The 14,910-nt window shown below is 37.9% G+C and overlaps 1 protein-coding gene across 2 annotated transcripts in view; it reads left to right on the forward strand.

Moving 5' to 3' along the window:
- Positions 1-14,910, forward strand: part of ZFYVE9 (zinc finger FYVE-type containing 9) — a gene marked incomplete at both ends in the record, with an annotated part of 124,691 nt that overhangs the window by 73,770 nt on the left and 36,011 nt on the right. For both annotated transcript variants that reach the window (XM_079728366.1, XM_079728365.1), the window contains 3 exons: positions 3,850-4,074; positions 5,944-6,026; positions 14,576-14,680. In XM_079728366.1, coding sequence (XP_079584492.1) covers positions 3,850-4,074; positions 5,944-6,026; positions 14,576-14,680 — 413 coding nt within the window. The remainder of the gene's footprint in view (positions 1-3,849; positions 4,075-5,943; positions 6,027-14,575; positions 14,681-14,910) is intronic.

Consider the following 14,910-nt stretch of genomic DNA (forward strand, 5'->3'; position numbering starts at 1 on the left):
GACTTTTGAATTTACTCCTGCCTGACCTGGAGTGCTGTTCTTTTCAGAGCTTTACTGGCTGATTTCTTCTCTTCATTCAGGTCTGTTCTCAAATGTTTCTTTCTCTGAGGATTTTCCCTGACTCTCATGGCTAAAGAAGTATTCTCTTCTCTGCCCCTGTCAATCATTCACATGACCTTCCTTGTTTTATTTTCTTCAAAACATTTATCACTAACTTTACTAACTGAAATTGTTTGTCTTCCTTCATTAGGATATAAGCTCTATGAGGGCAAGAGTTTTATCTGTCTGGGTCAACTCTGTATACCAGCCTTTAGAACAAATGGTCTGGCACGTTGGAGAGGCTTAATTTAAAAACTGTGAGTTGGGGAGTAGATCAGTTGGGGTGATGTCACTAGCAAGCTTTTTTTGTCATTTGGCGGAAAAGCACCTGGAGGAAAGGAGTCCTGAGAGAACACTTCTGTTAATAAAAATGCTGTGCTTATTATTCCTGACTTCCTGTTCCCACTGGGACTTGGAGACAAGGGAAAATACTATTTAGATCAGCTTAAGAGTGTTTCTGAGACCCAGTGTGTCTCTGGTCCCTGAGAAAAAAATACCATGGGTCACTCAAGCAGGTCACTTGGGAAGTTTCTATAATTTCAGATCTTTGAAAGATCTTTTTCTTTTTATTATCTTTTTGTCACCTACTCTCATTCTGTAGTCTTCCTTATTTTTTCCTTTAAATTGTAGCCACCTGGGTTAACCCAGATGCACTTTTGATTAGTTTAAATTTCTTTCTTATCCTGTATAGATTTATCAAAAGGCAATGTAAACTTTAAGGCACTATATTACTCATTTGTATGGTGTTAATCGCATTCAACTTCTTTGAATTTTATTTTTATTAATGTGTAATATACTAATAAAATTATAGGCCTCAAACACAATGAAGTTTGATCTTTCATTTTTATTTATGCGGGCCTCTCCCTGTTGTGGCCTCTCTCGGCTCCGGACGCACAGGCTCAGCGGCCATAGCTCACGGGCCTAGCCACTCCGCAGCATGTGGGATCTTCCTGGACCGGGGCACGGACCCGTGTCCCCTGCATTGGCAGGCAGACTCTCAATCACTGCACCACCAGGGAAGCCCCGATCTTTCATTTTTAAAAAATATTTATTTATTTATCTATTTACCTACCTATTTATTTATTTTGGCTGCACTGGGTCTTGGTTGTGGCATGCGGGATCTTTTAGTTGCTGGCATGCGGGCTTCTTAGCTGCGGCATGTGGACTCTTAGTTGCGGTACACGGACTTCTCAATTGCGGCATGCGAACTCTTAGTTGCGGCACGCATGTGAGATCTAGTCCCCTGTCCAGGGATGGAACCCGGGCCCCCTGCATTGGGAGCGTGGAGTCTTACCCACTGGGCCACCAGGGAAGTCCCTGATCTTTCATTTTTTTAATGTGAAAGTTTATCTCAGCCTAAGAATTAACTTAGACAAAAATGTATTTAGAATATTTTTAAGCTAATTTTTGTACTTAAAGTGTACTTTTGATCTGAAAACACATTTCTTTAATTTGGAAAATTCTTAGTTATTCTCTCTTTGAATATTACTTCTCTTTCACTCCCAACATTGCTTTCTTTTGGAATTCTTTTTAATGTTGGAGCCTCAGTTTAAGTCTTCAAGTGAAAGCTTTTTTTGGTCAAATTCTCATACCCAGTATTTTATTTTAGTTGATATCTATACCCATGGAATGTTACTTATTTTTAGATGAGGTGATAAATGGCAATCTAAACTAAATTATTCATTTGAATTGATAGAGATCTATCAATTTATTTTTCAATTTTTAAGAAAGAAAATGCTTAAATAATAAAAGATATGTTTTATAATATAAAGGGACATAATGAAGAATCTGAGTGTGATTGGGTAGGGAGGAGGGTTTTTAGGTGGTAGAAGCAGAAAAGTTATTAGTATCTGTGGAAAAATAACCAGTAATAGATTCCAGTATCTTATAGGGAGATCCCAAAGGAATAATGAATGAATGCTTTGAGTACCAAGCTTAACACAGTTTTCACCTCTGAGCTGTATTCACTAGGGCATTCTTGGGAAAGATAAACATTATGCTGTCATTAGAGCTTTAGAGGACTCCTGTGGTGTAGTCTCCATTGTGGAGGGAAAAAAATCTTCTCTTTTGTTTCCCATTCTCTCCCCACACCCCAACTCAAGTGAAAAGATGAAAATTTATAAAAACCTTACTCTAAAACCTTTGATAAAGCAAAGAAAGTTGTATAATGTTTGGTTGATTATTCATTATATGTATATTTGCATTATAAAAGTAATAGTTAACATTTTTTGAGAACAAACTGTGCAAGGTGCTGCTTGGCATTTTACATATATTCTATCACTTATTCACATCAGGTCTGAAACTTAGTATAATCTTCCCCTGTTGTCACAGATGTTGAGGCTCACAGAAGTCAAGTAACTTGCCCCCAGTCTCATAATAGTAAATGAACTAGTGTTCAAACCCATGTCTCTGAGACTCCAAAATCTGAATTTTTTCAAAATAACATACTACTTCCTTGATATGGGGATTATTTTGTTTTTATAGATCTAGCCCAGCAGCTTAAATGTAAAGCCAGATTTGGGGTTTTTTTTCCCCCTAGGTTCTCATTTATTTTTTATTTTTAAATTTAATTAATTAATTTGTTTTTTGGCTGTGCCAGGTGGCATGCAGGATCCTAGTTCCCCAACCAGGGATCAAACCCAGGCCCCCTGCATTGGAAGCATGGAGTCTTAACCACTGGACCGCCAGGGAGGTCCCCCAGATTTTGTTAATCCTGGGGCAAGGGTACTACCCCTAAATGTATTTGGCAGATGATGATGTGCAGGTGAACATGGCTTTCAGTCATAAAGTTTCTGGGTTTTGTGAGGAGGTGTTCCCTTCACTTGTGGTCCCTACTGTCAGCATAGCTTGCACTTCACTCAAGGATTCTATGTTCCATCATTGAACTGTTCTGCAAATAGACTCTATTTATTAAGGAAAGTAAGCATTAACTTCTCTGGTGGCGATTTCTGTATTTGCTGTTACTTCTTTCAGAGGTATCAAAGGAAGCTTGCACATGTCAAGTGAACAAATCTGCTGTTACATTATTGAACAGCTCTTGTCATGAAGTTCTTTTGTAGTTCTAAACTGGGGAAAATGTCTCCTTAATGAAGGGTGATTTGTCGCTGTTTCATTCAGAAAATATTTGATTTAGAAAGTGCTTAGTTAAGAGCATTTGCAACTAAAAAACAAAAAACCCGCCTAATATGAATTTAAATAAACCCTAAGTTGTTTATGTTTCATATTTGTCTCAACCAAAAATAGAATAAATCCTGTCTGTGTTACTACTTTCTCCATAAATTTTCTTCCCTTAATATCTCATATATAGCTGTACTTAATGTCTTAATTCGTTATGTTCATGAATTGAATTTATTTACTCAATGGGATTGTAAGCTCTGTGAGAGCAGGTACCTGATCTTAACTTTTTTTGTGTGACATTTGAGGCAATAATTTTTATACTGAGACCTCTAAAGTAATTCATACAGTAAGTTTAGTCTAAAGGAAGGCATCAATATTTTTGGCTTTTAGCCAGACAAACTAGGGTGTGATAATACAAGGTATTTTATGCTCACCAGAAGCCCTGATAAAATTGGAAAACAAATTTTCATTTAATAAATGCCATTTATTTAAAAACAACTTTATAAATATGTGTCTTTCATAGTGAAAGGTTGGGAATTATTGTTTGGTAGTGTCTGGCCCAGTGCTGATAATAATGATTATTAAAAATATGATTGATTTATTGATGGTAATTAATGAACTTTTTTGTTTTAGGGAATGTTGTAGGCAACTTGGGACATTCCTTCTTCAGTCAGAGTTTCCTTGGCAGTAAAGAACATGGCGGATTCTTATATGTGACATCTACTTACCAGTCACTGCAAGACCTAGTACTCCCAACCCCACCTTACTTGTTCGGGATTCTCATCCAGAAATGGGAAACTCCTTGGGCTAAAGTGTTTCCCATCCGACTGATGTTGAGACTTGGAGCCGAATATCGACGTAAGTATAAAATACCCTCTTCTAAGCCATATGACCAAGACGTAATGACTAAACAGACTTGAGATATTCTGAGAGCCCCATAGTGATGCAATTAAACGGAAGTATTCTTTTGAAATAGCTAAGCTAAATTTGGCCAGTGTCTGTACTTATTTTGGCTATAATGAGAAGAACTCAAAATAACATTATTGCCTTGTAAACTTACTGGTTTTATAGGTTAATTGATAGATACATGATCATCTTCAGAAAAAAATGAATATCAGCTTAACAAATAACTTTATTTTTTATAGTGTCTATATATGGTAAGTATATTTTTTGTCACTTGGTAGGAAAATAGTTATGACAAATTATATTTCATATAATGTAACAGATACTGGAAGCTAGTGGTATAGAGATCACTCTCAGCTGGTGAAGTAAGCAACAAAAGAACCTCCTTGCCCATGGCCATAGCAGTGCAACTAAGCTGTGATCGTTTTTAAAGATATTAAGGCCTAAATGCAAGCTTTATTTCATTATTATTTTATTTATTTATTTACTTATGGCTGTGTTGTGTCTTTAGTTGCGGCACGCAGGATCTTTCTTTGCAGCACACGGGCTTCTCTCTAGTTGTGGCGAGCAGGCTGCAGAGTGCGCAGGCTCAGTAGTTGTGGCACATGGGCTCCAGAGCGTGTGGGCTCTGTAGTTGAGGCACGCAGGCTCAGTACTTGCAGCACGCGGGCTTAGTTGCCCTGCAGCATGTGGGATCTTAGTTCCCTGACCAGGGATCGAACCTGCATCCCCTGCGTTGGAAGGCAGATTCTTAACCACTGGACCACCAGGGAAGTCCCATGCAAGCTTTATTTTAAACTTTATATCTTTTCCTAATCAACGTTGCCCTGGTCTAGGAATCAGACCACTTGAATAAAGTTCTTAACTCTGCCACTTACTATCTCTGTAACTTTGGGTGAAGTCATTCAGGTTGTCTGATTGTCAGTTTCCTTTGCAACTGGAAATAATAATACTTGCCTTTTATATTGCATGGTATTATTAAGAGGATCAAATGAGATCATTAAAAATTATTTTATAAAACATAAAACAGTGTATTATATGTTTTCAGCAGGTCACCTTCAGTCTTTCACTTATTTATTCATTCATTCAACAAGAATTTAATAAAGGCCTACCATGGGTAATAAATCTGGAATTCAGAAATGGCTGAGATGTGGTTATAGGCTCTTGGGAACCTTTGTAAGGAAGACATAGAAATCATGATTATAGTAGTATATTATGTCAAAACACATGTTCAAAGTTAACAGAGTTCTTTGGGAGTTCAAAGATGGGCTCTAACTTCACCAAGAATGAAGGACCAAGGTACCTCTGGACTGAACTGTGAAAGAAGCATATGAATCGGCTAAATGAAGTAGGGAAAGGAAAGGATTGTGTGCAGAGGAAAAACATTTGTATTTTCCTGTGTTGTACAGGCAGTTGAAACCGTAAAGTTCGAGGAGTGAGCCAGCTAATAGGATCACCTGGTGTTTGGCTTGTCTAAGGAGGGTCCTGAGTCAGAAATGTGTAAGAGTGAACTCTTTTAGACTTCCTGAGCACAGAGGAATCAGGAGATACTTGTTTCCTGGAATATATTAATCCAGTTTGGAAAAGAGTGCTTCTTAAGACATGTAGTTCATTTTTGAAACAGCTGCATCAAGAGACTGGTGTGGTTTGTAGAAGGCTCCGAATTTGTCTGTGATGCTGTTATGGTGAATACTTTCTGAGCCCTAAATTTTATGCTCTAATGAGTCATTACAATTATATTTTGAGAACTCTATGAAACATGATGTCTCTTTTACCAAAATTTTAAGCTGCCAAACTTAGTCTGATCATTTCTCATTTCCATAGTTTATCCTTGCCCACTGTTCAGTGTCAGATTTCGGAAGCCATTGTTTGGAGAGACGGGGCATACCATCATGAACCTTCTTGCAGTAAGTTGGGAATTTTTATTTTCTTTTTCCTTACTGGGGTTTGCGTGTGAAGGAAGAGAAGGATTTTATTATTTTGTTAATACCCTGCTGCTTCATGTAGGTGAAGATTTACTATAGGAAAAGAACAGAACATGTATATTCTTTGGAAAGTATATGGAGGTTTGGAATGAAATAGTACAGGATTCTGGCTCTTGGTTATACACTAACTAAGTGACCTTGCAGGATTATTGTGAGGAGCAGTTATACTTAAAGCACCCAGCATTATGTCTTGTTTTAATTTTAAGCCTGGCATCCTGGTGGTGTCCCCTGTGTCTGTGTAGCTTACTGTTTTGCCAAAGATTGGTCAGAGATTGTGTTCAAATACCTCTAGCCAGTAAGGCATGTATACTTTCTTGATGGATCTGCGTGGACTGGGATTCAAACGTCATTCTTTTCTTTTCTGCTGGACTCGCTCATGTCTCCTCTGCACATGCACGGGCTCTAACCCTGTTGACCAAGAATGTTGGTTGTCTTGGGCCCATTAAGGTCACTGCTGCACATGTGCACAGACTAAGGTCAGTCCTGGGTATTTGGAGAGTTTATGAAGTTCCCTATGTCTGTCTCATTCCCAGAACTTCTTGTTAAATCTCTGGCTAGTCTGCCTGCTCATTACTTGCTCCAAATAGGCTAGCAACCTCAGACTAACAGAGCCACTGGTCCTTTTCACACTTTAACTGAGACACTCCAAATCAAGCAAGATCCTTCAAGCAGCAAAGCTTATTGTTTTCACAAACTACCTTGCCCTGGCTGAACTATGAACAGGGCTAAAGGCAGCCCCAGGCAAGAAAATCACAGATTCAACTCTATTCTTACTTAAAGTTCAGTAGTTTTTATGAATGAACACATCTCAGTGTATTATATGTCTTTGGTCTAATTCCAGGGCACTGAAATGGGTTTTTTTGTTTGTTTTGTTTTTTTTAATAAATCTACCCAACAGTTTAGTTGCTTTTGGGGGACTTGTTTATTTCCTCACTCTGTCATGCGATTGTAGTTGTAGTTCCAGTTATCTTTTAAAGAGATGTAAACAATAAGAAAGCTTCTTGTAGGTTTACCCATGTAGTTGCCATTTCCAGTGCTTTTCATTCCTTTGTATAAATCTGTATTTCCACCTGGTGTCATTGTCCTTCTACCTGAAAGATTTCCTGTAATGTTTCTTATAGTGTGGATTGGCTGGTGGTGAATTCTTTTAGCATCTGTATTTCTAACAATGTCCTTTGTATTTGAAAGATACTCTTGCTGGATGTAGAATTCTAGGCTGACAGTTTAATTCTTTGAGAATTTTAAAGATTTGCTCTATTGCCTTCCAGTTTGCATATTTTCATATGAGAAATATGTTTTCCCTCCTTTGTTCCTGTCTACATAATGTTTTATCCTTCTCTCTTTGCTTTGAAATTTTTCTTTTTATCACTGTCTTTGAGCCATTTGATTATGTGCCTTGGTATAGTTTTTTTCCATGTTTCTTGTGCTGGGGTTTTCTGAGCTTCCTAGATCTGCGGGTTTATAGTTTTCATCAAATAATTTTTCTGTCCACTCTTCCTCTCCTTCAGGGACTCCATTGTTAATAGACTTATTAGCCTGCTTGAAATTGTTTCACAGCTCACTAATGCTCTCTTTTTTTTTATTTTTTAAATTATTTATGGCTATGTTGGGTCTTCGTTTCTGTGCGAGGGCTTTCTCTAGTTGCGGCAAGTGGGGCCACTCTTCATCGCAGTGCGCGGGCCTCTCACTATCGCGGCCTCTCTTGTTGTGGAGCACAGGCTCCAGACGCGCACGCTCAGTAATTGTGGCTCACAGGCCTAGTTGCTCTGCGGCATGTGGGATCTTCCCAGACCAGGGCTCAAACCCGTGTCCCCTGCATTGGCAGGCAGATTCTCAACCACTGCGCCACCAGGGAAGCCCACTAATGCTCTCTTTATTTCTTTTTCAGTGTTTTTTTCCTCTGTGTGTTTCATTTTGGACAGGTTTTTTTTATTGCTGTGTCCTCAAGTTCACTAATCTTTTATTTTTATTTATTTTTTTCTGAGTTAGAACTTTTTAATTTTTTTAAACATCTTTATTGGAGTATAATTGCTTTACAATGATGTGTTAGTTTCTCTTTCATAACAAAGTGAATCAGCTATACATGTACATATATATATCCCCATATCTCCTCCCTTTTGCATCTCCCTCCCACCCTCCCCATTGCACCCCTCTAGGTAGTCACAAAGCACCGAGCTGATCTCCCTGTGCTATGTGGCTGCTTCCCACTAGCTATCTATTTTACATTTGGTAGTGTATATATGTCCATGCCACTCACTTCGTCCCAGTTTACCCTTCCCCCTCCCTGTGTCCTCAAGTCCATTCTCTATGTCTGCATCTTTATTCCTGTCCTGCCCCTAGGTTCTTCAGAACCATTTTTTTTTTTAGATTCCATATATATGTGTTAGCATACAGTATTTGTTTTTCTCTTTCTGACTTACTTCACTCTGTATGACAGACTTGAGGTCCATCCGCCTCACTACAAATAACTCAATTTCGTTTCTTTTTTATGGCTGAGTAATATTCCATTGTATATATGTGCCACATCTTCTTTATCCATTCTTCTGTCGATGGACACTTAGGTTGCTTCCATGTCCTGGCTATTGTAAATGGAGCTGCAGTGAACATTGTGGTACATAACGGTTTTTGAATTATGGTTTTCTCAGGGTATATGCCCAGTAGTGGGATTGCTGGGTCATATGGCAGTTCTATTTTTAGTTTTTTAAGGAACCTCCATACTGTTCCACATAGTGGCTGTACCAATTCACATTCCCACCAATCGTGCAAGAGGGTTCCCTTTTCTCCACACCCTCTCCAACGTTTATTGTTTGTAGATTTTTTGATGATGACTATCCTGACTGGGGTGAGGTGATACCTCATTGTAGTAATCTTTTATTTTGCAGTACTTAAACTGCCATTGATTCTATCCTTTTTCTTTTTTCCTGTAATTTCAGCCATTGTAATTTTCATCTCTAGAAGTTTGACTTGGGTCTTTTTCTATATCTTCTGTGCCTGTACTTTTTAAACATCTGGACTATAATTATAATAAGGATTATAATGTCCTTGTTTGGTAATTCTAACATGTGTTTCAGTTCTGACTCAGTTGCCATTGATTGATTCCCCCCCACCCCCAGCATTTTGAGTTGTATTTTCCTGCTTCTTTGCATCCTTGGTATTTTTAAAGTTTTTTATTGGATGACAGATATTGTGATTTTGCCTTGCTGGATGCCAGGTATTTTTATGTTCCTATAAAAATTCTTGAGTTTGGTTACGAATAACATAGTTAATTTATCTAAAAAATAGGTTGATCCTTTTGAGTCTTGCTTTTAAGATTTGTAAGGTGGAACCAAAGTCTTGTTTAGTATAGGGCTGATTATTCCCCACTACTAAGGCAAAACCCTTCTCAGTACAGCTGACCCTTGAACAACGCTGGTTTGAACCGTGAGGGTCCACTTATACGTGGATTTTTTTTCAACAGTAAATACTACAGTACTACACGAGCCATTCTTCGTTAAATCTTCCAGTGCAGAACCACGGATATGGAGGGCTAACTATAATTTATACATGGATTTTTGACTGCACAGAGGGGGTCAGTGCCCCTAACCCCCACATTGTTCAGAGCTCAGCTATATTTGTAATGACTTTTGGTGTTGTCTGGAATTAAGCCAAACTTCACAGATTAAGCACAGTCCTTCACAAGACTGCCATTACTTCAGATGCTAGCTGCAAGTTCAGGGGTCCTCAGACCTCCCACGGTTCTGACTAACTAGATACAAGTGTGGGAGATCCCACTAACCCATCAGGGTTGATAATTCACTAGAATGATTCACAGAACTCAGCAAAGTACTATGCAGTTGACCCTTAAACAACATGGGCATGAACTGCTCAGATCCACTTATATGTGGATTTTTTTCAATAAATATGTACTACACAGTCCATGGTTAGTTGAATCTGCAGATACAGAACTGCACTTCAGAGAGCTGAATGTAATGTTATACATGGATTTCCGACTGTGCAGGGTTTGACACCCCAACCCCCATGCTATTCAGGGGTCAACTGTACTTATGATACAGTTTTATTATAACAAAGGAGATATAAATCAGGAGCAGCCAATAGAAGAGACACATAGTGCAAGGTCTGGGAGGGTCCCAAACAAGAAGTTTCTTGTCTTCAGGAACATGTCACTTTCCACATACATTGATGTGTAACAATACATATGGAATGAGCTCTTAAGCATCTGTGTCCTGAGTTTTTATTGGAGTTTCCCTACAAGGCCTGATTGATTGAATCACTGGCTGTGTGATTGAACTCAGTCTCCAGCCCCACTTCGGCACTCGGCAGAAGTTAGGCTGATATCACTTGCCTCAGAGCCCCAGCGTCTCATCACATGGTTGATGTTTCTGAAATGGCCAGCCGCCACCCCGAGTTATCCTTTTAGCATCAGTGTCATCAAACTGACGTAGACTCTCAGAGTCCACCAGGAATAACAAAGGCACTCATATCACTCAGGAAATTCCATGGGTTTAGAGGTTACCTCCCAGGAACCAGAGGCAGAGGTCAGCCAAATTCTTTATTATACAGTAATACTTTACCCAGTGCCCATGAATTATGAGCTTTTTCTATTTGGGTTTTGGGAATAGGCACTATTCCCAGACCTGTGTAACAGATAATGCTCCCAATAATCATTTCAGGCATTTCTTTCACTAGCCTTGAGAAGTTTCCTCACACACATTTGCTAATCAGAACACTGCTGTTCTGATGGGACCCTCTGTGAACCTTTGGAGTTCTCGCTCTGCAGTTTTCTCCTCTCTGTCCTGTGAACTCTTAACTACCTTGATTTTTTTCTCAATTTTCAGTTTTTTCTCCTCAACTCAGGAAGTCTGCCAGCCTCTGCCTGGGTTCCCGCTTCCTGCATCTGAGCTTGGAAACTCTCCTAAAGCATAACCTGGGCAATCATAGAGCTCATCTTGTTCGTTTCCTATCTCTCAAGGACCACTGTCCTTTGTTGTCTGAAATTTGGTGTCTTGGAAATCATTGTTCCATGTGTTTTGTGTGAATTTTGGTCGTTTAAGGCAGAAGGCTAATCCAGTCCCCTTTTCTCCATCTTGGCCAGAAGTGAAATTTTTTAAATTATATTTTAATCTATAAGATCTCTCTCTCTATTCTTCTATTCCAACCCCCATCCCTTTGTCCCTCCTTGGTAACTTTAGTTTTTAGTCACATTTTTGACAAGATAGTTTTTCTTTCAGATTGTAATCTATTTTGGAATGAAAAGGAGGTATTTATCCTGTAATCAAGCAACAGCAGCCTAAGGTTTTTATGGCCTATCTCAATTCATTTTTACAAATATTTATTGGATTATCTGCTGAAGCATCTCACTCTACATCATCACTTTCTCCCTAGTTTACCAGGATTTACAACCTATTGATTTCAACACCTTTTCACTGTTTCTCACTCCTCCAGCTTTTCTGTTTATCTACATTAAGATTCCATGGTTTCATCATTAAAATCACTTTTTTACATAATTCTAGTTCTTTTTTCGCTTTTACCCTGTGTTGTGGTAGCCTGGCAAAATGTAAACCCTGATTAAATCTACCTCTTTGTTAAAAAAATTTTTTTAAATTTATGTATAGTAAAATCCACCTTTTTTGGAGTACATTCCAAGAGTTTTGACAATGTATACGGTTATGTTACTACCACTGTCAAAATCAAGATACAGAACAGTTCCATCACCAGAAAATTTGCTGGTGCACCTGTTATATCTGGTAACCATTGATCCTTTGTCCCTATAGTTTTAGTTTTTTTAGACTGTCCTATAATGGAAATTATACAGCATGTAGCCTTCTTAATCTCGCTTCTTTTACTTATCATAATGCATTTGAGATTAATCTGTGTTGTTATATGTATTATTGGGAAGGAAATAAAATCTTTTTCTTCTACTCATCTCAGGTTCTTCAGCTGGGGCCCTCTAAATTAGACTGGCCAAAGACTGATTAACAAGAGGCATATTTAGGGGTAGTATATTCTGGTACCCTTCAGTATCAATAGGTCATTCATTTTTATTGCTGAGTAGTGTTGTATTGTATGTATGAACTACAGTTTATTCATTCACCTGTTGATGCATAACTGGGTTTCTAGTTTCTGGCGACTGGGAATAAAGCTGCTATAAACGTCCATGTATTAAGTTTTTTTTTTTTTTTTTTTTTGCGGTATGCGGGCCTCTCACTGTTGTGGCCTCTCCCGTTGTGGAGCACAGGCTCCGGATGCGCAGGCTCAGTGGCCGTGGCTCACGGGCCTAGCCGCTCCGCGGCACGTGGGATCTTCCCGGACTGGGGCACGAACCCATGTCCCCTGCATCGGCAGGCGGACTCTCAACCACTGCGCCACCAGGGAAGCCCTCCATGTATTAAGTTTTGTGTGAATATTTAGTTTTCATTTCTCTGGGAGTGGGATAGTTGAGCCATATTGTATGTTTAACATTATAAGGAACTGAAATTGTTTTCCAAAATGCCTGCAGTATTTTGCATTCATCAGGTATAAGGATCCTTTTTTTTTTGGCCAGCACTTATTATTTCTCCTTTCTGGTTTTTAATTTTTGCCATTCTAATAGGAGTCTAGTGGTTTTAATTTTTGTGATTTTACCTTGTATATTTCCTGTGATGAATGATTTAGAGCATCTTTCATTTGCTTATTTTGTCTTCTTTATATCTTTAGTGAATGTTCAAATTTTTTAAACTGTTCATATTTTAAAAATATGGTTGTTGTTTTCTTATTGTTGAGTTTTGAGAGTATTTCATCTATTCTGAATGTAAGTCCTTTGGTAGATTTGTATCATTTAAAAATATTTTCTCCCAGTCTGTAATTTATCTTTTCATTCTCTTAACAGTGTCTTTCACAGAACAAAAGTTTTTAATTCTGTTGAAGTCCAGTTATTAATTTTTTTACGGAGTGTTCTTTTTATATCATATCTAAGAACTTACTGACTGAAACTTATATCACAAACATTTTTCCTCCATGTTTTCTTCTAAAAAGTTTGTAGTTTTATGTTTTATATTTAGGTCAGTGATCCATTTTTAGTTAATCTTTATGATTCTTAGACATTGTTTGAAGTTCTTTTTTTTCCCATTTCTATGTCCAGTCATTTCAGTATCATTTGTCATTTACTTACCTTTACACCTTTATCAAAAGTCAATTGATTATACCTGGTTGGATCTAATTCTTCCTTCATTCTTAACTTACATCCAAGCTTAAATATGAGTGAAGACAAAAAGAGTAGCATACTCACCGGTCTCATTTTAGATTCATGACCAATACCATTAAGGAAGCTCTTGGACCTACCTGGCAATCCTTCCTGGTCCATAATACATTCCTACTCCCCTAGATGACTATTTGCATGTGATCTCTTCTCAAATTTCCAGTGCCTCCTCTCCTTTCCTCAGTTTCAGCTGATGGCTTAGCCCAATTTCCCTGAGTGAATAGAAGCAATCAGAAGATAATTTTCACACAGTTCCATCCAGCAACTTAATAATATCTACACATTTTCTTTTCTTAGCTTCCAGGACACCATTCTTTCTTGGTTCTTCTCCTGCAGTCTTCTGACTTCCCCTTCCCATCATATTCTATATCTCAGTAAATGGCAGTTCCTGTTTTCAACTTGCCCAGGCCATGAAATTCAGAATCATCTCTCTTTTTTTTTTTCACATTCCACATCCAACCTAAGGCAAATATTGTCCTTTTTCCCTTCAAAATATATCTAGAGTTTGATAACTTCTCACCATCTTTCGAACTGTTAACATCTTGTTTCAAGTTATCACTGTCTTTTGCCTGGATTATTTTTATTATGCTTATCTGATATCCTTTCTTCTCTTCTTGTTCCCTTTCCATCTATTCTTTACAGAGAAAGAGAGATCCATTAAAATAGGTCAAAAGCCTTCTCAAAGTTAAGGCAAAGGTCCTTGTGGTGACCTACCAGACCCTATGAAATCTAGCTGCGTGCTATCACTTTGACCTCAACTCTTACCATTCTTGCTCATTTTGCTTCAGCCACACTAGATATGGAGTATATATGCGTGCATGTTTTACTCTACAGGTATTCATTTAGTCCCTAGGATGTTCCAGGCATTTGGGATATAACAAGAACAAAACAAGTGAGCATCCCTACCCTATTGGAGCTTACCTTAGAGGGAGGAGATAGTTAAATAAATACAGAAAATGTTAGGTGGCGACAAAACAGGGATAAACATTCAAATATTTGTTTAATATTGTATATAAAGGGTATATGAAACTTTTTCATCTGCTTCTTTGTAAGAGTTTACAGACTAATCAGAGAGTAGAATATACACAATGGGACTTTCATTATACATTTTTTTATTATTTAAATGAATGAGATCTTTTAATTTTGACATTCTTTTTATTTATGCTAATTTTATTACTATAAATTAAATCCTGCCATTGATGAATTCTTTCTTCCACTTCAATCTGCTTTTGCCCAGGACTTTAGAAATTACCAGTATACATTGCCAGTAGTTCAAGGTTTGGTGGTTGATATGGAAGTTCGGAAAACCAGCATCAAAATTCCCAGCAACAGATACAATGAGGTAAGGTTTCCCATGAATTTTTCATAATTGAATATCATAAATGAAGATGAGAAATACATGATTACATATAAATTTTTAGTTAATCGACAGTGAAATCAGTTCATAATATTATATGACTTAGATCAGTGATAGGGAATTCTATAACAGAAAGACAAAATGTTAAATTTGTGATTTATTTAGTCTTTGCTTGTGTCATTTGTTGTGTTTTGACCTTTTGATGCTGACAGTCA

This window comes from Hyperoodon ampullatus, assembly GCF_949752795.1.
Source record: "Hyperoodon ampullatus genome assembly, chromosome: 2".
NCBI classification, from domain to species: Eukaryota; Metazoa; Chordata; class Mammalia; order Artiodactyla; family Ziphiidae; genus Hyperoodon; species Hyperoodon ampullatus.